This window comes from Gadus morhua, chromosome 20 (assembly GCF_902167405.1).
Source record: "Gadus morhua chromosome 20, gadMor3.0, whole genome shotgun sequence".
NCBI classification, from domain to species: Eukaryota; Metazoa; Chordata; class Actinopteri; order Gadiformes; family Gadidae; genus Gadus; species Gadus morhua.
In genome coordinates, this window is record NC_044067.1 from 153,411 (window position 1) to 176,604 (window position 23,194).

A 23,194-nucleotide genomic window follows, 5' to 3' on the forward strand; every position below is an offset into this window, starting at 1 on the left:
TGATAGATATATGTAGATATAGTAGTTAGGGTGAGGGTTATAAAGTAACACACTAACCTATTTGTGAAGAATAATTATAATTACAATTAAATTGAGTAGGCCTACTTCATTAATCATAATTCTCACTGATAAATCTGAAAAAGGAGAAAACGATGTTTAAATTATCATTTAAATCAAAATTAAAATAGAAATTCTTTAAAATAATCACTAAAAAACAGGCAAACATTCCCAGTTCGAAAGGACCATTATGCCGCTTTTCCACTGCATGGTACCAGCTCGACTCGACTCGCATTTTTTGCGTTTCCACCGCGAAAACATGGTATCTGGTACCTGAAGTGGCTGCTTTTTTTAGTACCGCCTCGCTCTAGGTTCCAAGCGAGCTGAGCCGATGCTAAAAGGTGACGTCGGCAGACGGCCGGCCACTGATTGGCCAGAGAGTGTGACGAAGTCACGAGAGCAACATGGCAACCATGCTGGTAACAGCCATAGCAGCGCCGCAGCCAACATGTTCCACTTCTTCAACTTCGTCAACATGCCAGCTAATAATAGTAATGTTATCGATGTCCTCCATTGTTGTTATGTGGGTTCTGTCCATGTGTGGGTTGCGTAGGTGTTGTTTGCGTCGCGTACAAAAATACGTCACGGCCCTTTCGCGCAGCCGACCCCGCCCACGTCCAGGAGGTACTATTTGCGGTGGAAAACGACCCGTGCTGCTACCGTGTCGAGTCGTGTCGAGTCGAGTCGAGTCGAGTCGTGTCGAGTCGAGTCGAGTCGAGTCGAGTCGAGCTACATGTGCGATGGAAAAGCGGCATGTTAGTTCGATATTTGAAAAGTCTGTTGGTTGTTAGTTAGTTAGTTAGTAAGGGCTTGTCTCCTGATATTGTCTCTATTGAACCTCTCACTAGATTCTCTCTGAGGCTTAAGGCTTTTCGATCGTTTCTTCAAATAGTAATGTTAATGTCTGTCTGTCTGTCTGCCGCCTGTCTGCCTGTCGGCCTGCCTGTCTGTGTGTCTGCTAAGAGAACTGCAGGACTGTGTTTTGGCGCCATCTGCTGACAGATTTTAAGCACTCAGCAATGAGGTAGCATGGAGTATAAGTAGTTAACAAGTTTATGCTTAGTTAGTAGTAGTAGTTGGTAAAGTAGAAAAATATTTGACTTTTTGAATGGTGTTTTTTGAATTTGAAATTTGACTTTTATCCGATAATGCCCGCTTTTTGTTCAGCTCTTCTTTGTGTTGTGTGTTTATTAATCATACAAATGTAAAAAGTGTTCACAAGGGTAACAGGGTAAATGGAGACACCTTAGCAATACCAAGTGACATACGTTATAAATGTGTATTGTGTGTGTGTGTGTGTGTGTGTGTGTGTGTGTGTGTGTGTGTGTGTGTGTGTGTGTGTGTGTGTGTGTGTGTGTGTGTGTGTGTGTGTGTGTGTGTGTGCATGCGTCGTGCGTGCGCGAGCACGCGTCCTTTTGCGTGTGCGTGTGCGTGTGTGTGTGTGTGAGGCGGCCGCTGGTGTCCCGGGTCAGACTGGTGTTCTTCATCTCTCATCATGGCGGAGAAGCCGAGCTGGCCGATCACGAGGGACTCCTACGAGCTGGAGACAGTCATCGGTCAGTATCTGATCAACTAGAACCAGAAGAGGGAGCGACTCTGAGGTATTACCGGAGGCTGATGCCGACCGGCTTATTACGGCTAGCGGTGCTTTGCAATGAGGAGGTTACCTTCATATTGTCATTTTGCTTCACCGTTAACTTCATATTGTCATATTGCTTCACCGTTAACTTCATATTATCATATTGTTACACCGTTACATTCATATTGTTATATTGTTGCGGTTGGACATTTATATTGGTATATTGTTGCTGTTTAAATTTAAGTTGATATATATTCATATTGTTGCATTGTTATATATTCATATTGTTGCATTGTAACATTCTTGTTGTATCCAAATACCGGTAATTATATGTAATTCTATTATTGCATTCATATTTGATTCATAATCACATGCCCTATATGCTTAAGAACAGGATGCAACGCCATGTGATAGCCTACTGAGGATTAGTTGTTTATTGCTCTTGTTTATTTACATGTTTAGTGGTTTATTGAAAAAAATACCCCTACTAATAAGTACTAATTACTGATTAGCATACAACAACAGTCTAAGCTGAACTAGTTTCTCTTTGGAGCTATTCCAATCTTATATGATGCAATCTATGTTACTTTGATTAAAAGAACAGCCTCCCCCCCCCCCCCCCCCCCTTCATAATGGGAGGGGCGGGGGGGAGCATTTACTCCCACGTATAGACATGATTCATCAAAGTGACACAATAAATTGTGTCACTTTGATGAATGAATGAATGATGTCAAATATGGCCTGAGATGAGTCATGAAGCACTACCACGCTGTATATGTGCAGGGGTTAGGTAGTGACTTAACCCTGGGCTTGTAAGTCATGCATATGTGCTGTTAGAGCTATAACTCTGGGCTTGTATTAGCCCTGGAGGCTGACTACTGTTTCTCAGCGTGTGATGTAGCACTAGGAGCTAGTTTGTGATGTAGCACTGGGAGGTAGGGTTAGCGTGTGATGTAGCACTAGGAGCTAGCGTTAGCGTGTGATGTAGCACTAGGAGCTAGGGTTAGCATTTGATGTAGCACTAGAAGCTAGGGATAGCGTGTGATGTAGCACTAGGAGCTAGGGTTAGCGTGTGATATAGCACTAGGAGCTAGGGTTAGCATGTGATGTAGCACTAGAAACTAGGGTTAGCGTGTGATGTAGCACTAGGAGCTATGGTTAGCGTGTGATGTAGCACTAGGAGCTAGGGTCAGCGTGTGATGAAGCACTGGGCTGGGAGGTAGGGTTAGCATGTGATTTAGCACTAGGAGCTAGGGTTAGCGTGTTATGTAGCACTAGGAGCTAGGGTTAGCGTGTTATGTAGCACTAGGAGCTAGGGTTAGTGTGTGATGTAGCACTGGGAGCTACGGTTAGCATGTGATGTAGCACTAGGAGCTAAGGTTAGCGTGTGATGTAGCAATAGGAGCTAGGGTTAGCGTGTGATGTAGACCTAGGAGCTAGGGTTAGCATGTGATGTAGCACTAGAAGCTAGGGTTAGCGTGTGACATAGCACTAGGAGCTATGGTTAGCGTGTGATGTAGCACTAGGAGCTAGGGTTAGCGTGTGATGAAGCACTGGGCTGGGAGGTAGGGTTAGCATGTGATTTAGCACTAGGAGCTAGGGTTAGCGTGTTATGTAGCACTAGGAGCTAGGGTTAGCGTGTGATGTAGCACTGGGAGCTACGGTTAGCGTGTGATGTAGCACTAGGAGCTAAGGTTAGCGTGTGATGTAGCACTAGGAGCTAGGGTTAGCGAGTGGATGGAGCAGGTCCTCTGGTCCACTGTCCCCCAGCTGTGGGTGTTGGTCACCCTCCGCTGTGTGTCGGTGTGACTCTCTTTGTGTGTCTCTGTGTGTCTCTGTGTGTGTGTCTGTGTTGTTGACCCTCTGTGTGTGTCTCTGTGTGTGTCTGTATTCTCTCCCCCCAGGCCGGGGGGCCACGGCCGTGGTCCAGGCCGCTCTCTGCTCCCCCAGACGGGAACGCGTCGCCATCAAGAGGATCAACTTGGAGAAATGTCAGACCAGCATGGAGGAGCTGCTGGTGAGAGGAGTGGCTTAGGGCTAGGGTTAAGGGTTAAGGGTTAGGGTTAGGGTGCGTTCACACTAAAAGACACGTTTGTCGCCCGTTCGTGTTGTCGCCCAAGTTTTGTCGCGCGACTGTCGCTGTGCAAGTTTTGTCAGGCCAATTTGCTGCGGTTCATCCCGGACTGCACTGCAGGGAACGGTTGGCTGGTTGAACGCTGATGGCTGTTACGTTACACATGTCACTCAGCGGCCACGCTGTTGAATGCTGATGGCTGTTACGTTACACATGTCACTCAGCGGCCACACGGTTGAACGCTGATTGGCTGTCATCACACGAATGTAAGCAAAGGCAAAGCTGTAAATCCTCGTGAACGCGCTCGCCTGTGCAGGACGAAAGTGTCGTGCGACAAATCAAAATTTGTCGCAGGTTTTCAAATTCGCCCTATTTGCGTCTCTACGTTGACTTTGTATGGAGTCGTGTCGCCCCTTCGCGTTTGGTGTGAACGTGACCTCTAACCCTAAACCCCTTTAGGGTTAGAGGTAAGGGTTAGGGTCAGGGGTTAGGGTTAGGGTTAGGGTTAAGTGTTTTGGTTAGGGTTATGCTAAGTGGTTTGGGGTAGGGTTGGGGGTTAAGGGTCAGAGGCATCTCGCTGCAGAACTTGGTGAACCCTTGGCCATGGACTCCAACATGACCACCATGATATACCATCTAACTCCAGGTCCATCTGTCGCTCTAGAAGGAGATCCAGGCCTGGAGTAGCTGCAGCAATCCCAACGTGGTGAGCTTCTTCACCTCCTTAGGGTTAGGGTTAACCCCTAACCCTAACCCTAACCCTAACCCTAACTCCATGTCCATCTGTCTCTCTAGAAGGAGATCCAGGCCTTGAGTGGCTGCAGCCATCCCAATGTGGTGAGCTACTTCACCTCCTTCGTGGTGAGAGACGAGCTGTGGCTGGTCATGAGGCTGCTGGGAGGCGGTGAGGAACGGCTCTGGTTAGGCTCCCTAGTGTCTGGTACTAGTATCACTAGAAGAATCCATTCAGATTAGGATCACTAGTGTCTGGTACTAGTATCACTAGAAGTATCCATTAAGATTAGTATTACTTTTTTAGTATCTGACACTAATATCAGTAGAAGTATCCATTCAGATTAGTATCACTAGTATCTGATTCTAATATTAGTAGAAGTATATATTCAGATTAGTATCACTAGTATCTGATTCTAATATTGGTAGAAATATCTATTCAGATTAGTATCACTAGTATCTGATTCTAATATTAGTAGAAGTATCTATTCAGAATAGTATCACTAGTATCTGATTCTAATATTAGTAGAAATATCTATTCAGATTAGTATCACTAGTATCTGATTCTAATATTAGTAGAAATATCTATTCAGATTAGTATCACTAGTATCTGATTCTAATATTAGTAGAAATATCTATTCAGATTAGTGTCACTAGTATCTGATTCTAATATTAGTATAAATATCTATTCAGATTAGTGTCACTAGTATCTGATTCTAATATTAGTATAAATATCTATTCAGATTAGTATCACTAGTATCTGATTCTAATATTAGTAGAAATATCTATTCAGATTAGTATCACTAGTAATTATGGTGTGATTTGCTTTCCAATTATTGGAGTTTGTCAAAGTTATTATAAAATAGTTTTTCATTTAAGACACAGTTCTCTTTTCTACTCTGTGATTTTATATGGGAGTGAACCATTACACTTTGGTTGGTCATCTTAACTAATAGGGTGGGTCATCTTAACTAATAGTGTTGGTAATCTTAACTAATAGGGTTGGTCATCGTAACTAATAGGGTTGGTCATCATAATTAATAGGGTTGGTCATTTTAACTAATAGGGTGGGTCATCTTAACTAATAGTGTTGGTTATCTTAATTAATAGGGTTGGTCATATTAACAAATAGGGTTGGTCATCTTAACTAATAGGGTTTTTCATCTTAACTAATAGGGTTGGTCATATTAATTAATAGGGTTGGTCATCTTAATTAATAGGATTGGTCATCTTAACTAATAGGGTTGGTCATCTTAACTAATAGGTTTGGTCATATTAACTAATAGTGTTGGTCATCTTAACAAATGGTGATGATCATATTAACTAATAGGGTGGGTCAACTTAACTAATAGGGTTGGTCATATTAACTAATAGTGTTGGTCATCTTAACTAATAGGGTTGGTCATCTTAACTAATAGGGTTGGTCATCTTAAATAATAGTGTTGGTCATCTTAACTAATGGTGATGGTCATATTAACTAATAGGTTTGGCCATCTTAACTAATAGGGTTAGTCAAATTAACTAATAGTGTTGGTCATCTTAACTAATGGTGATGGTCATATTAACTAATAGGTTTGGTCATCTTAACTAATATGGTTAGTCAAATTAACTAATAGTGTTGGTCATCTTAACTAATGGTGATGGTCATATTAACTAATAGGTTTGGTCATCTTAACTAATAGGGTTAGTCAAATTAACTAATAGTGTTGGTCATCTTAACTAATGGTGATGGTCATATTAACTAATAGGTTTGGTCATCTTAACTAATAGGGTTAGTCAAATTAACTAATAGTGTTGGTCATCTTAACTAATGGTGATGGTCATATTAACTAATAGGTTTGGTCATCTTAACTAATAGGGTTAGTCAAATTAACTAATAGTGTTGGTCATCTTAACTAATGGTGATGGTCATATTAACTAATAGGGTTGGTCATCTTAACTAATAAAGATGTAAATAATAAACTGAATAACAATGATGTTGCGTGTTATGTTTTTGTGTTACCATTTTGTGTAGTTATGTCTGGTCATGATAAGTGTTGTTTGTGTTACCCTGATGCCTGTTGTGTTTTTGTTTTGCCATGTTGTAACATTTGGTATGCATGTTGTTTGTGTGTTGTATGTGTGTTGTGTGTGTGTTGTGTGCGTGTTGTGTGTGTGTTGTGTGCGTGTTGTGTGTTGTATGCGTGTTGTGTGCGTTTTTTGTGTTGTATGTGTGTTGTTTGTTGTATGTATGTTGTGTGTTGTATGCGGGTTGTGTGTTGTATGCGTGTTGTGTGTTGTATGCGTTTTTTGTGTTGTATGTGTGTTGTTTGTTATATGCGGGTTGTGTGTTGTGTGTTTCAGGGTCAATGCTGGATATCATCAAAGGCGCCAGCAAGGAGGAGCAGAGAAGCGGAGGGCTGGATGAGCCGATCATTGCCACCATATTAAAAGAAGTCTTAGAAGGCCTGGACTACCTGCACAGACATGGACAGATACACAGGTACACACCGGGTGGACAGATACACAGGTACACACCGGGTGGACAGATTCACTGGTACCCACAGGCGGGAAACCATGATGGTAAGATAATTATTTGCTTTCTAATAAATATATTGAAGCAATCCAAGCCCATTCGTCCTGCGTTCTGAGTTCCATCCTTTTTTCGGTGCCAATCCATTTGTGTTGAGTTCACTTCCTGGATGTCAAGGTCGTTAATCGTGTGTCGCCTGGGGGGTGGAGCTAGCGGAGGTTCATCGACCTGGGATCCATACTGGCCCACATACTGACTGCTGTCTCTCTGTCTGCTCGTCCGCAGGGACGTGAAGGCAGGAAACATCTTGCTGGGAGATGACGGTTCTGTTCAGATTGCAGGTGTGTGCGCTCCAAATGAATCTCTCCCTCTCCATGTTTCAAAAGAATTGAAAAGATAGTTATGGGATAGTGATTTAAAATGAATATCTATTTTCATTCCAACAGTGTCCTATAGCAGGATTTATTTCACCATTCTACTTTTTTTTAAGTAGAACATTAGGTCTCTTATTGACCATTTAGATATGAAAGCTAGAATAAAACAAAATACAATTTAAGAAATATCTGTCTTTTTTTAATACACAATTTATGGATCTTTGCGTGAATTGCACTAAAACAATTATGTCTTTACAATGTAGAATTGTCTACATTAATCACCAAACTTAATACAATCCTTGAACCATATGCATTTGTTTGTTTTTTGTAAAGATTTCGGAGTAAGTTCGTTTCTAGCCACAGGGGGCGACATCTCCAGGAACAAAGTCCGGAAGACCTTCGTCGGAACGCCATGCTGGATGGCCCCCGAGGTCATGGAGCAGGTGAACCTTTGCTTAGCATTAGCACACTGTAGTAATGCTATAGCATTAGCATTAGCACGCTGTAATAGGGCTATAGCATTAGCACGCTGTAGTGGGGCTATCGCATTAGCACTAGCACGCTGTAGTGGGGCTATAGCACTAGCACGCTGTAGTGGGGCTATAGCATTAGCACGCTGTAGTGGGGCTATAGCACTAGCACGCTGTAGTGGGGCTATAGCACTAGCATTAGCACGCTGTATTAGTGCTATAGCATTAGCATTAACACACTGTAGTAGTGCTATAGCATTAGCCTTAGCACGCTGTAGTAGTTCTATATCATTAGCATTAACACGCTGTAGTAGTGCTATAGCATTAGCACTAGGACACTGTAGTAGGGCTATAGCATTAGCATTAGCACGCTGTAGTAGTGCTATAGCATTAGCATTAGCACGCTGTAGTAGGGCTATAACATTAGCACACTGTAGTTGGGCTGTAGCATTAGCACTAGCACTCTGTAGTGGGGCTATAGCACTAACATTAGCACGCTGTAGTAGTGCTATAGCATTAGCATTAGCACGCTGTAGTAGTGCTATAGCATTAGTATTAGCACGCTGAAGTAGTGCTATAGCATTAGCATTAACACGCTGTAGTAGTGCTATAGCATTAGCAGTAGGACGCTGTAGTAGGTCTATAACATTAGCACACTAGTGAGGCTGTAGCATTAGCACTAGCACGCTGTAGTGGGGCTATAGCACTAGCACTCTGTAGTGGGGCTATAGCACTAGCATTAGCACGCTGTAGTAGTGCTATAGCATTAGCATTAGCACGCTGTAGTAGTGCTATAGCATTAGTATTAGCACGCTGAAGTAGTGCTATAGCATTAGCATTAACACGCTGTAGTAGTGCTATAGCATTAGCAGTAGGACCCTGTAGTAGGTCTACAGCATTAGCACGCTGTAGTAGTGCTATAGCATTAGCACGCTGTAGTAGTGCTATAGCATTAGCAGTAGCACGCTGCAGTAGTGCTATAGCATTAGCATTAACACGCGGTAGTAGTGCTATAGCATTAGCACTAGCACGCTTTAGTAGTGCTATAGCATTAGCACTAGCACGCTGTAGTAGGGCTATAGCATTAGTACGCTGTAATAGTGCTAAAGCATTAGCATTAGCACGCTGTAGTAGGGCTGTAGCATTAGCATTAGCACGCTGTAGTAGTTCTATAGCATTAGCATTAGTACGCTGTAGTAGTGCTATAGCATTAGTATTAACATGCTGTAGTAGTTCTTTAGCATTAGCATTATCACGCTGTAGTAGGGCTATAGCATTAGCATTATCACGCTGTAGTAGGGCTATAGCCTTAGCACGCTGTAGTGGGGCTATAGCATTAGCACTAGCACGCTGTAGTAGGGCTATAGCACTAGCACGCTGTAGTGGGGCTATAGCACTAGCACGCTGTAGTGGGGCTATAGCACTAGCATTAGCACGCTGTATTAGTGCTATAGCATTAGCATTAACACGCTGTAGTAGTGCTATAACATTAGCACGCTGTAGTAGTTCTATAGCACTAGCATTAACACGCTGTAGTTGGGCTATAGCATTAGCACTAGCACGCTGTAGTGGGGCTATAGCATTAGCACGCTGTAGTGGGGCTATAGCATTAGCACTAGCACGCTGTAGTGGGGCTATAGCACTAGCACGCTGTAGTGGGGCTATAGCACTAGCATTAGCACGCTGTAGTAGTGCTATAGCATTAGCATTAGCACGCTGTAGTAGTGCTATAGCATTAGCATTAACACGCTGTAGTAGTGCTATAGCATTAGCACTAGGACGCTGTGGTAGGTCTATAGCATTAGCACGCTGTAGTAGTGCTATAACATTAGCACGCTGTAGTAGTGCTATAGCATTAGCAGTAGCACGCTGTAGTAGTGCTATAGCATTAGCATTAACACGCGGTAGTAGTGCTATAGCATTAGCACTAGGACACTGTAGTAGGGCTATAGCATTAGCACGCTGTAGTAGGGCTAAAGCATTAGCACGCTGTGGTAATTCTATAGCATTAGCATTAGCACGCTGTAGTAGTTCTATAGCATTAGCACTAGCACACTTTAGTAGTGCTATAGCATTAGCACTAGCACACTGTAGTGGGGCTATAGCATTAGCACGCTGTATTAGTGCTATAGCATTAGCATTAACACGCTGTAGTAGTGCTATAACATTAGCATTAGCACGCTGTAGTAGTTCTATAGCATTAGCATTAACATGCTGTAGAAGTGCTATAGCATTAGCATTATCACGCTGTAGTAGGGCTATAGCATTAGCATTATCACGCTGTAGTAGGGCTATAGCATTAGCGTGCTGTAGGAGGTGCTAGTCCTGCTGAACATATCATTATACTTCTGTTCCCTTAAATAAAATTAAAAATTAAAAAAAAACTTTATTTGTCCCCAGGGGGCAATTGAGGGCACATAGCAGCAGCATTACAAAGGACAGGGCCATGTCCAAACAGAAAACTAACAAAAATACAGCATTGCTACCTGGCAGACAATACACACAAGCACAGGTGTCTACAAATACACACATTTAAATAAATATGTATAAAATATGCAAAGAGCATGTTTATAAATGGAGAACTGACTCTTAAAAGTGTGCAATGTGTCAAACATGACATAAATATAAAGTGAAATAGAAATTAGAAATAGCAATTACCCTTTGTAATAATAAATATAGCCGTACACTTATCTTAAATAAAGCATTAATTCTATACTTCTCTTTGGTTAAATATAACATTTTAACTCAAGTTCTAATGTGATGTTTAACATGACAAACCTCCTATGCTAAACATAGCAGTAGAATTCAGTTTTTTCTCTATTGTAATAACAGAAAAATAAAGGTGGTGCGGTTGGTAGCAGCAACAGCCCCGGGCTATTGTCAAGTAGGAGACTTAACCCTAACCCTACAGCCTACTTCTGTTATGTTAACAGTGTTACAGCCTCCTTCTGTTATGTCAACAGTGTTACAGCCTACTTCTGTTATGTTGCGTTACAGCCTACTTCTGTTATGTTAACCGTGTTACAGCCTACTTCTGTTATGTTAACAGTGTTACAGCCTACTTCTGTTATGTTGACAGTGTTACAGCCTACTTCTGTTATGTTAACAGCGTTATAGCCTACTTCTGTTATGTTGTGTTACAGCCTACTTCTGTTATGTTGTGTTACAGCCTACTTCTGTTATGTTAACAGTGTTACAGCCTACTTCTGTTATGTTGACAGTGTTACAGCCTACTTCTGTTATGTTAACAGCGTTACATTCTACTTCTGTTATGTTGTGTTACAGCCTACTTCTGTTATGTTGTGTTACAGCCTACTTCTGTTATGTTAACAGTGTTACAGCCTACTTCTGTTATGTTAACAGTGTTACAGCCTACTTTTGTAATGTTGTGTGAGAGCCTACTTCTGTTATGTTAGCAGCACATTGTTGTACTATGTTTACGATGTTACTATGTTGTACTATGTTTACTATGTTACTATGTTGTACTATGTTGGTCCAACACCGGTCACAATGCGTCAGGGTAGGAAGGCTCGAAGCGTCTTACGAAGCAACCCTCTTCATGTCTCCAGGTACGAGGCTACGACTTCAAGGCTGACATCTGGAGCTTCGGGATCACAGCTATCGAGCTGGCCACAGGCTGTGCTCCTTACCATCAGTATCCACCCATGAAGGTCAGGGGAACCATTGGCTCACTCCTGCTTCTTGTCTCTCAGCAAACCTCAGCCTTCTCTATTTTCTTCAATGCCGTTGTCCATTCCTGTGTTCTGGTCTAAAGGAGCCCATCCCTAACCCTCAAATTAAACGCTAACTCGTAGAATATAACACCCCTCCTACCGTTGTACTGTGTCTCCAGAACCATTCAAATCACGTTCTAGGGTTAGGGATCAGTTATGCCTCATCATATTTTATGTTTTAAGGAATTGATACATCTTCGGCCTCATTTATTTCTTATCTTAACAATGCGATGTGGGAAGGATGCTTCACGTTGATCTTGTATCGTCCAGGTCCTAATGCTGACCCTGCAGAACGACCCTCCAAGCTTAGAGACCGGTGTCGAGGACAAGGAGCTGCTTAAGAAATATGGAAAATCATTTAGAAAGCTAATAACTATGTGCCTTCAAAAGGACCCCACCAAAAGGTAAACTTCTGATAACAGTCATTGATATGCATCATTAAATCATCTGCCTGCACGCAATCTATTTTTAATCTACGTTGTTTTTATATGCGCATCACAGGCCCACAGCAGCAGAACTTTTGAAGTGTAAATTCTTTCAAAAAGCAAAGGTATAATTTCTTATTATATTTATATATTTGGGCTCATCTCCATATTTTTCCTGTTAAGTCCTTTCTAAGTTCTGTACAATTATTGTTTGCTACTGAAACTCGAACTCATTTATTATTTTCATAATTGTGATTTTGCATTACAGAACAGAGAGTATCTGGTGGAGACACTCATGAGTCAGGCCCCAAAGATACAGAAACAGCGAGCCAAGAAGGTACTAAGATAAAAAAAATTTCCTTGAAATGTGCTCCCTTATTGAATAAATAGCAACATCTACTGTACAACAGTAGATGTTGACAATGATAGATGTTACTGCCACGTCTACTCCACAATGAGAGATGTTACTGCCACGTCTACCCCACAATGAGAGATGTTGTGACTGCCACGTCTACTCCACAATGATAGATGTTACTGCCACGTCTACTCCACAATGAGAGATGTTACTGCCAGGTCTACTCCACAATGAGAGATGTTACTGCCAGGTCTACTCCACAATGAGAGATGTTACTGCCAGGTCTACTCCACAATGATAGATGTTGTGACTGCCACGTCTACTCCACAATGATAGATGTTGTGACTGCCACGTCTACTGTACAGCGACTATTGCTGGACTGACACCAATTCAATTTCATTGTATACTTATTGTCAATTGACAACCAGCATTATGTTGCTTAATCCATACCATCGACTGCGTTTGTTCCGAAGTCTACGGGCCAAAAATAAGTAAATAAATACTACAATTATAAAGAATATTAAACTCACTAGACATACAAAACTAAACCAAACCGATATTCACATTTTGTGCATACAATACTAACATGCAACAATTGGACAACACAACAATTCTTATTTTTATTTGTCTACTTTGAAGGTATTTTAGTTTTTGTTGTTCAAGAGTATTTTAGGATCAGCTCAAGGAGGCAGAGTAGCGGTTGAGCAGGTAGGGTCATGGTAGGAGGGGTGGAGCAGGTAGGGTCATGGTAGGAGGGGTGGAGCAGGTAGGGTCATGGTAGGAGGGGTGGAGCAGGTAGGGTCATGGTAGGAGCGGTGGAGCAGGTAGGGTCATGGTAGGAGGGGTGGAGCAGGTAGGGTCATGGTAGGAGGGGTGGAGCAGGTAGGGTCATGGTAGGAGCGGTGGAGCAGGTAGGGTCATGGTAGGAGGGGTGGAGCAGGTAGGGTCATGGTAGGAGGGGTGGAGCAGGTAGGGTCATGGTAGGAGGGGTGGAGCAGGTAGGGTCATGGTAGGAGGGGTGGAGCAGGTAGGGTCATGGAGCAGGTAGGGTCATGGTAGGAGGGGGGGAGCTGGTAGGGTCATGGTAGGAGGGGTGGGGTAGGTAGGGTCAGTAGGGGGGGTGGTAGGTAGGGTCAGTAGGAGGGGTGGGGTAGGTAGGGTCAGTAGGGGGTGGGGTAGGTAGGGGGTGGGGTAGGTAGGGTCAGTAGGGGGTGGGGGTAGGTAGGGTCAGTAGGGGGTGGGGTAGGTAGGGTCAGTGGGGGGTGGGGTAGGTAGGGTCAGTAGGGGGTGAGGTAGGTAGGGTCAGTAGGGGGTGGGGGTAGGTAGGGTCAGTAGGGGGTGGGGTAGGTAGGGTCAGTAGGGGGTGGGGTAGGTAGGGTCAGTAGGGGGTGGGGTAGGTAGGGTCAGTAGGGTCATTAGGGGGTGGGGTAAGTAGGGTCAGTAGGGGGTGGGGTAGGCAGGGTCAGTAGGGTCAGTAGGGTCAGTAGGGGGTGGGGGTAGGTAGGGTCAGTAGGGGGGGGGTAGGTAGGGTCAGTAGGGGGTGGGGGTAGGTAGGGTCAGTAGGGGGTGGAGTTGGTAGGGTCAGTAGGGGGTGGGGTAGGTAGGGTCAGTAGGGGGTGGGGTAGGTAGGGTCAGTAGGGGGTGGGGTAGGTAGGGTCAGTAGGGGGTGGGGTAGGTAGGGTCAGTAGGGGGTGGGGTAGGTAGGGTCAGTAGGGGGTGGGGTAGGTAGGGTCAGTAGGGTCAGTAGGGGGTGGGGTTGGTAGGGTCAGTAGGGGGTGGGGTAGGTAGGGTCAGTAGGGGGCGGGGTAGGTAGGGTCAGTAGGAGGGGTGGGGTAGGTAGGGTCAGTAGGGTCAGTAGGGGGTGGGGTTGGTAGGGTCAGTAGGGGGTGGGGTAGGTAGGGTCAGTAGGGGGCGGGGTAGGTAGGGTCAGTAGGAGGGGTGGGGTAGGTAGGGTCAGTAGGGGGTGGGGTAGGTAGGGTCAGTAGGGTCAGTAGGGGGTGGGGTTGGTAGGGTCAGTAGGGGGTGGGGTAGGTAGGGTCAGTAGGGGGTGGGGTAGGTAGGGTCAGTAGGGGGTGGGGTAGGTAGGGTCAGTAGGGTCATTAGGGGGTGGGGTAAGTAGGGTCAGTAGGGGGTGGGGTAGGCAGGGTCAGTAGGGTCAGTAGGGTCAGTAGGGGGTGGGGGTAGGTAGGGTCAGTAGGGGGGGGGTAGGTAGGGTCAGTAGGGGGTGGGGGTAGGTAGGGTCAGTAGGGGGTGGAGTTGGTAGGGTCAGTAGGGGGTGGGGTAGGTAGGGTCAGTAGGGGGTGGGGTAGGTAGGGTCAGTAGGGGGTGGGGTAGGTAGGGTCAGTAGGGGGTGGGGTAGGTAGGGTCAGTAGGGGGTGGGGTAGGTAGGGTCAGTAGGGGGTGGGGTAGGTAGGGTCAGTAGGGTCAGTAGGGGGTGGGGTTGGTAGGGTCAGTAGGGGGTGGGGTAGGTAGGGTCAGTAGGGGGCGGGGTAGGTAGGGTCAGTAGGAGGGGTGGGGTAGGTAGGGTCAGTAGGGGGTGGGGTAGGTAGGGGGTGGGGTAGGTAGGGTCAGTAGGGGGTGGGGGTAGGTAGGGTCAGTAGGGGGTGGGGTAGGTAGGGTCAGTAGGGGGTGGGGTAGGTAGGGTCAGTAGGGGGTGAGGTAGGTAGGGTCAGTAGGGGGTGGGGGTAGGTAGGGTCAGTAGGGGGTGGGGTAGGTAGGGTCAGTAGGGGGTGGGGTAGGTAGGGTCAGTAGGGGGTGGGGTAGGTAGGGTCAGTAGGGGGTGGGGTAGGTAGGGTCAGTAGGGGGTGAGGTAGGTAGGGTCAGTAGGGGGTGGGGGTAGGTAGGGTCAGTAGGGGGTGGGGTAGGTAGGGTCAGTAGGGGGTGGGGTAGGTAGGGTCAGTAGGGGGTGGGGTAGGTAGGGTCAGTAGGGTCATTAGGGGGTGGGGTAAGTAGGGTCAGTAGGGGGTGGGGTAGGCAGGGTCAGTAGGGTCAGTAGGGTCAGTAGGGGGTGGGGGTAGGTAGGGTCAGTAGGGGGGGGGTAGGTAGGGTCAGTAGGGGGTGGGGGTAGGTAGGGTCAGTAGGGGGTGGAGTTGGTAGGGTCAGTAGGGGGTGGGGTAGGTAGGGTCAGTAGGGGGTGGGGTAGGTAGGGTCAGTAGGGGGTGGGGTAGGTAGGGTCAGTAGGGGGTGGGGTAGGTAGGGTCAGTAGGGGGTGGGGTAGGTAGGGTCAGTAGGGGGTGGGGTAGGTAGGGTCAGTAGGGTCAGTAGGGGGTGGGGTTGGTAGGGTCAGTAGGGGGTGGGGTAGGTAGGGTCAGTAGGGGGCGGGGTAGGTAGGGTCAGTAGGAGGGGTGGGGTAGGTAGGGTCAGTAGGGTCAGTAGGGGGTGGGGTTGGTAGGGTCAGTAGGGGGTGGGGTAGGTAGGGTCAGTAGGGGGCGGGGTAGGTAGGGTCAGTAGGAGGGGTGGGGTAGGTAGGGTCAGTAGGGGGTGGGGTAGGTAGGGTCAGTAGGGTCAGTAGGGGGTGGGGTTGGTAGGGTCAGTAGGGGGTGGGGTAGGTAGGGTCAGTAGGGGGCGGGGTAGGTAGGGTCAGTAGGGGGTGGGGGTTGGTAGGGTCAGTAGGGGGTGGGGTAGGTAGGGTCAGTAGGGGGTGGGGGAAGGTAGGGTCAGTAGGGGGTGGGGTAGGTAGGGTCAGTAGGGGGTGGGGTAGGTAGGGTCAGTAGGGTCAGTAGGGGGTGGGGTTGGTAGGGTCAGTAGGGGGTGGGGTAGGTAGGGTCAGTAGGGGGTGGGGTAGGTAGGGTCAGTAGGGGGTGGGGTAGGTAGGGTCAGTAGGGGGTGGGGGTAGGTAGGGTCAGTAGGGGGTGGGGTAGGTAGGGTCAGTAGGGGGTGGGGTAGGTAGGGTCAGTAGATGCGTGCCTCAGCCTTGCCCTTTCACTGCTGGCTTTCTGTTCAGTCCCAGGAGGGAAAGCTCGCTTCTGCAGCTTCGTCTTGTACGACGACGGAGCCCCTCTCACCCCCCTCCCTCCCTCCCTCACCCCCTTCCTCCCTCCATCACCCCCTTCCTCCCTCACCCTCTCAACCCTCCCCCCAGGTGAGGAGGCCCTCAGGCTCCAGCGGCCGTCTGCAGAAGATGGCGGACGGGGCCTGGGAGTGGAGCGAAGAGCAGCCGGACACGGGCCCCCGGGAGGCGGGGGCGGGGGGCCTGGTGAGTGGGGGGGAGGGCCAGGGGATGGGAGGGGGGTGAGGGGAGTGAGAGGGTGAGGAGGTGAGGGAGGGTGAGGGGGTGGGGTGGGGTTACGGTCACTAACTACCTATTCTCAACTAGCCCTCACTAACTAATTCTAAGCCTGTCCATCAATTCTAATCCATCCTTAACTATCTATCCTTCTAACCCAACCCTACCGAGGACATAAGAGCAAAATGATGAATCTCATTTTATTCCCAGAATGACAGGAAAGCCAACATGGTCCCAATGGTCACGCGGACTCTTCAGCACCCCCAGGTGGGTGGCAGCTGCACTACACCAACACACGGCCGCACTGTGCGTGTTTGTGTGTGTGTGTGTGTGTGTGTGTGTGTGTGTGTGTGTGTGTGTGTGTGTGTGTGTGTGTGTGTGTGTGTGTGTGTGTGTGTGTGTGTGTGTGTCACCTTTAGGGCCCCCTAGTAGGAGGCCAGAGTGAAAACTGCACTCCATCAGAGTACTATCCTCCCTGTGCAGTACATTATGGAGTACTTTCCTCTCAGTGCAGTACATTACAGAGTACTTTCCTCCCTGTGCAGTACATTACAGGGTACTTTCCTCCTTGTGCAGTACATTACAGAGTACTTTCCTCCCTGTGCAGTACATTACAGAGTACTTTCCTCACTGTGCAGTACATTACAGAGTATTTCCCCCCCTGTGCAGTACATTACAGAGTACTTTCCTCCTTGTGCAGTACATTACAGAGTACTTTCCTCACTGTGCAGTACATTACAGAGCATTTCCCCCCCTGTGCAGTACATTACAGAGTACTTTCCCCCCTGTGCAGTACCTTACAGAGTACTTTCCCCCCTGTGCAGTACATTACAGAATACTTTCCCCCCTGTGCAGTACATGAGAGTACATTCTTCCCCTGGTTGATGTAGCTCTCTGTCCCTCCTGCAGGTGGAGCCCTTCCAGAACGACGCCTTCATGGACGGTGTGGTTAACCTGGTCCTACGGCTGAGGTCAGCATCCTCACCCTTAGCGTCCTCACACTAACCCATAGTGTCCTCAACCTTAGTGTCCTCACATTAACCCTTAGTGTCCTCACCCTTAGTGTCCTCATGCTAACCCGTAGTGTCCTCATATTGACCCTGTGTCCTCACCCTTAGTGTCCTAATACTAACCCTTAGTGTCCTCACCCTTAGTGTCCTCACACTAACCCTTAGTTTCCTCACACTAACCCTTAATGTCCTTACGCTAACCCTTAGTGACCTAACACGAACCCTCAGTATCCTCAACCTTAGTGTCCACACACTAACCCTTGGTGTCCTCAACCTTAGTGTCCTTACACTAACCCTTAGTGTCCACACACTAACCCTTAGTGTCCTCACAGTAACCCTTAGTGACCTCAACCTAAGTGTCCTTACACTAACCCTTAGTGTCCTTACACTAGCCCTCAGTGACCTAACACTAACCTTGAGTGTCCACACACTAACCCTAACCCTAACCCTGGGCTAAGATGACTACTAGATAGTGTTAGCTAACTCTAACCCTGTGCTAAGATGACTACTATTTAATAATGGTGATTATTCTAGGTTCTACCAGAAATCTTTTTTTCTAAAACTTTGTTCTTCAAGTTGTGCCCTAACCCTTGACCCTTGACCCTTAACCCTAAAAATAAACACCTGCCTCCTGGTTTTAATGTGTGCTTCTCCTTTCAGGAACGGCAGGAAGGAGTTGAACGACATCCGTTTTGAATTCAGCCCGGGCCGAGGTGAGGAGAGGGAGGCCATCAGCATCCTGATATTCCCTGGTTATGGTTCTCTAGCTTTCTATGGCTTAATTATAATATACATCAATAATATTTTATGTCACTCACTCTATTTATTATATCTTATCATTATTTAGCCAATTTGAATAACCCTATCATGCCTTTGTAGGGGTTGTATTAATGTAAGTTATTATAATATATTATTATCAAATAGTATATATTATTCTATAGAATATTGATTATATATTACATTGTTTTAATGTCTTTGTAGGTCTTATGTTATTATATAGTATGTATTATACATTATATATTTTCATAATGTATTATCATAAATGTAACGTATGATAATCCTAATAATCATTAATAGAACTTAAGATAATAGGCCTGATGTTTGCTTTGTCTGCTGACAGACACCTCGGAGGGCGTGTCCCAGGAGCTGTACTCCGCCGGATTGGTCCACGGACATGATGTCATGATCGGTATGAGTCCGCCAGTCTGGTCGAAGGGTTAGTCAGTACAGTCTGGTCTAAGGGTTAGTCAGTACAGTCTGAGTCTGAGGTAGACTTGGCCGCTTTGGAAAGGGTAAACTAAATAATTGTGGAGTAAATAGTTCTGGACTAAATAGTTCTGAACTGTTTCTGTTCCTCAGTGGCTGCTAACCTTCAGCGGATGGTTGATGACCCAAACACCTACAAAGTACTCACTTTTAAACTCGTAAGTTTTACACACAGTTCATTGTACTGTTGTACGTCATAAAACAGGATGTTAACTGCTTATTGATATCAGGACTGTTGGGTTCAACAGTAACTAGTGTGGAACCATTTAACACGTAAATGGTTCCACACTAATTGCACTTAGTTGAGTCTACTGAGAATCGGAATGTGTACGTTTTTCAGGCCAGGAGTAAATGGCTGAACACCATGTAGTGTATCAATCAATGTTGTGATTCCCCATGTCAGCAATGTGAATACATAATGCTAACAATGTACCATACTATTATACTGAACACAGTATTCTACTGCTAGTATGCTGAACATGCAGCAATCAGGACCGAAAACGGGTGGACAGTCCTTGGACAGGTTAACATGTAGCTTCTAGAGCTAAATCAGGTTAGCTACTAGAGCTACATCAGGTTATCTACTAGAGCTACATCAGGTTATCGACTAGAGCTACATCAGGTTAGTTACTAGAGCTACACACTGCACTAACATCTTCCTGTTGACCCACATGCACACTTTCTTAACTTGGTTAAGGCAAAAATGGAGGTATAACTGTCCTGACCCACCCCCCCCCCCCCCCCCAGGCCTCCAGCTGCGACGACTCAGAGACCCTGGATGAGGTGAAGCTGACCGGCTTCGCCCAGCTGAGTGTCATCTGACCACCGAACCCTCCCTTGGAACCCTAAGGGAGGGGGTCAGGGTTAGGAACGCACTGCCTCCCCTAATCCTGACCCCTACCCTAACCATAGCCCAGCCTAACCCTAACCAAGCCTTACAGAGACCAGGAGGGACCAGGAGGGACAGAGACCAGTAAGGACAGGGACCAGGAGGGACAGAGACCAGGTGGGACCAGGAGACAGAGACCAGGAGGGACAGGGACCAGGAGGGACAGGGACCAGGAGGGACAGAGACCAGGAGGGACCAGGAGGGACAGAGACCAGGAGGGACCAGGAGACAGAGACCAGGAGGGACAGGGACCAGGAGGGACAGAGACCAGGATGGACCAGGAGGGACCAGGAGGGACAGAGACCAGGAGGGACAGAGACCAGGAGGGACAAGGACCAGGAGGGACCAGGAGGGACAGAGACCAGGAGGGACCAGGAGGGACAGGGACCAGGAGGGACAGAGACCAGGAGGGACAGGGACCAGGAGGGACAGGGACCAGGAGGGACAGGAACCAGGAGGGACAGAGACCAGGAGGGACCAGGAGGGACAGAGACCAGGAGGGACAGGGACCAGGAGGGACAGGGACCAGGAGGGACAGAGACCAGGAGGGACAGGGACCAGGAGGGACAGGGACCAGGAGGGACAGAGACCAGGAGGGACCAGGAGGGACAGGGACCAGGAGGGACAGAGACCAGGAGGGACCAGGATGGACAGAGACCAGGAGGGACAGGGACCAGGAGGGACAGAGACCAGGAGGGACAGAGACCAGGAGGGACAGGGACCAGGAGGGACAGGGACCAGGAGGGACAGAGACCAGGAGGGACCAGGAGGGACCAGGAGGGACAGAGACCAGGAGGGACAGAGACCAGGAGGGACAGGGACCAGGAGGGACAGAGACCAGGAGGGACAGAGACCAGGAGGGACAGGGACCAGGAGGGACAGGGACCAGGAGGGATCAGGAGGGACAGAGACCAGGAGGGACAGGGACCAGGAGGGACAGGGACCAGGAGGGACCAGGAGGAACAGAGACCAGGAGGGACAGGGACCAGGAGGGACAGAGACCAGGAGGGACCAGGAGGGACAGGGACCAGGAGGGACAGAGACCAGGAGGGACCAGGATGGACAGGGACCAGGAGGGACAGGGACCAGGAGGGACAGAGACCAGGAGGGACAGAGACCAGGAGGGACAGGGACCAGGAGGGACCAGGATGGACAGAGACCATGAGGGACAGGGACCAGGAGGGACAGAGACCAGGAGGGACAGGGACCAGGAGGGGCAGAGACCAGGATGGACAGAGACCAGGAGGGACCAGGATGGACAGAGACCAGGAGGGACAGGGACCAGGAGGGACAGAGACCAGGAGGGACCAGGAGGGACAGAGACCAGGAGGGACCAGGAGGGACCAGGAGGGACAGAGACCAGGAGGGACAGAGACCAGGAGGGACAGGGACCAGTAGAACCTCCACTCTGACTACACTACAGTAGAACCTCCTCTCTGAGACTACAGTAGAACCTCCTCTCTGACTGCACTACAGTAGAACCTCCTCTCTGAGACTACAGTAGAACCTCCTCTCTGAGACTACAGTAGAACCTCCACTCTGAGACTACAGCAGAACCTCCTATCTGAGACTACAGTAGAACCTCCACTCTGACTACAGTAGAACCTCCTCTCTGACTGCACTACAGTAGAACCTCCTCTCTGAGACTACAGTAGAACCTCCTCTCTGACTACAGTAGAACCTCCTCTCTGACTGCACTACAGTAGAACCTCCACTCTGAATACAGTAGAACCTCCTCTCTGAGACTACAGTAGAACCTCCACTCTGAGACTACAGTAGAACCTCCACTCTGACTACAGTAGAACCTCCACTCTGAGACTACAGTAGAACATCCACTCTGAGACTACAATAGAACCTCCACTCTGACTACAGTAGAACCTCCACTCTGAGACTACAGTAGAACCTCCACTCTGAGACTACAGTAGAACCTCCACTCTGACTACAGTAGAACCTCCACTCTGAGACTACAGTAGAACCTCCACTCTGACTACAGTAGAACCTCCACTCTGAGACTACAGTAGAACCTCCACTCTGACTACAGTAGAACCTCCACTCTGAGACTACAGTAGAACCTCCACTCTGACTATAATACAGTAGATCCTCCACAGTAGAACCACAACGTACTAGCCATAGCTTGTCCAAATACATCTGTAACCTTTAAATTAATTAAGTTATAATGTATATTGAATATTAGCTTCCATAATGTGTCTTTGATTTTATTTATGAGGTACTTTTATTTGAATAGTATGTTGCCTTTATCCCCGTTTCCTCTGTGATCAGCTGGTTTTAAACATTTATTTTCCTCAATAAATATATTCGACGACATACCTACCTCGCTGCCTGCGGCTCCTGTCTCATACTGGTAGAGTACAGCCATACTGAAGAAGAAAAATATCCTCTTTTTTCACAGATTGTCATTTTGTTCCATTAATAAAATAGCAACTTGATGAACCAAGAGAGCCATCATTAATTAATCAAGAATATGACATCATGGGGTAGATTAGCAGAAAACTATAGCAAATGGCAGCAGTTTGGCACTTGGTTGACATTAAGAACACACCCACACCTGATGGCATGACATGAGCCCTTTACGGGCAGGTCGACTGGCTAAGGGCAAGGTCGACTGGTTAAGGGCAGGTCGACTGCTTAAGGGCCAGGTCAGCTGGTTAAGAGCAGGTCGGCTGGTTAAGGGCAAGGTTGACTGGTTAAGGGCTAGTCGACTGCTTGAGGGCTAGTCGACTGGTTACGGGCAGGTCAACTGGTTATGGGTCAGGTCGGCTGGTTAAGGGCAGGTCGACTGGGTAAGGGCCAGGTCAGCTTGTTAAGAGCAGGTCGACTGGATAAGGGCAGGTCGACTGGTTAAGGGCAGGTCGACTGGTTAAGGGCAGCTCTACTGGTTACGGGCAGGTCCACTGGTTAAGGGCAGCTCGACTGGTTAAGGGCAAGGTCGACTGGTTAAGGGCAAGGTCGACTGGTTAAGGGCAGGTCGACTGGTTAAGGGCTAGTCGACTGGTCAAGGGCAGGTCGACTGGTTAAGGGCAGGCCGACTGGTTAAGGGCCAGGTCAGCTGGTTAAGAGCAGGTCGACTGGATAAGGGCAGGTCGACTGGTTAAGGGCTAGTTGACTGGTTAAGGGCCAGGTCGACTGGTTAAGGGCAGGTCGACTGGTTATGGGTCAGGTCGGCTGGTTAAGGGCAGGTCGACTGGTTAAGGGCCAGGTCAGCTGGTTAAGAGCAAGTCGACTGGATAAGGGCAGGTCGACTGGTTAAGGGCTAGTCGACTGGTCAAGGGCCAGGTCGACTGGTTAAGGGCAAGGTCGACTGGTTAAGGGCAGCTCTACTGGTTAAGGGCAAGGTCGACTGGTTAAGGGAAGGTCGACTGGTTAATGGCAGGTCGACTGGTTAAAGGCTGGTCGACTGGTTAAGGGCAGGTCGGCTGGTTAAGGGCAGGTCGACTGGTTAAGGGTCAGGTCGGCTGGTTAAGGGCTGGTCGA

At 47.6% G+C, this 23,194-nt stretch overlaps 1 protein-coding gene across 4 annotated transcripts; it reads left to right on the forward strand.

The window, feature by feature from the left end:
- Positions 1 to 702: 702 nt before the first annotated feature.
- stk39 (serine threonine kinase 39) lies at positions 703 to 19,847 on the forward strand. 4 transcript variants are annotated; one of them, XM_030344136.1, is made up of 18 exons: positions 703 to 1,658; positions 3,541 to 3,653; positions 4,375 to 4,416; positions 4,506 to 4,614; positions 6,786 to 6,924; positions 7,240 to 7,295; positions 7,662 to 7,771; positions 11,368 to 11,469; positions 11,803 to 11,936; positions 12,034 to 12,082; positions 12,226 to 12,294; positions 16,394 to 16,507; positions 16,748 to 16,804; positions 17,447 to 17,508; positions 18,208 to 18,260; positions 18,668 to 18,736; positions 18,907 to 18,971; positions 19,561 to 19,847. In XM_030344136.1, the coding sequence occupies exons 2-18, from the start codon at positions 3,639 to 3,641 to the stop codon at positions 19,633 to 19,635; spliced, it is 1,320 nt and encodes a 439-aa protein (XP_030199996.1). In that variant the 5' UTR covers positions 703 to 1,658; positions 3,541 to 3,638; the 3' UTR covers positions 19,636 to 19,847. The 4 variants fall into 4 exon arrangements, with proteins under 4 accessions (XP_030199996.1, XP_030199994.1, XP_030199997.1 ...); XM_030344134.1 differs by having other exon boundaries at positions 703 to 1,613; XM_030344137.1 differs by lacking the exon at positions 4,375 to 4,416.
- Positions 19,848 to 23,194: the final 3,347 nt, after the last annotated feature.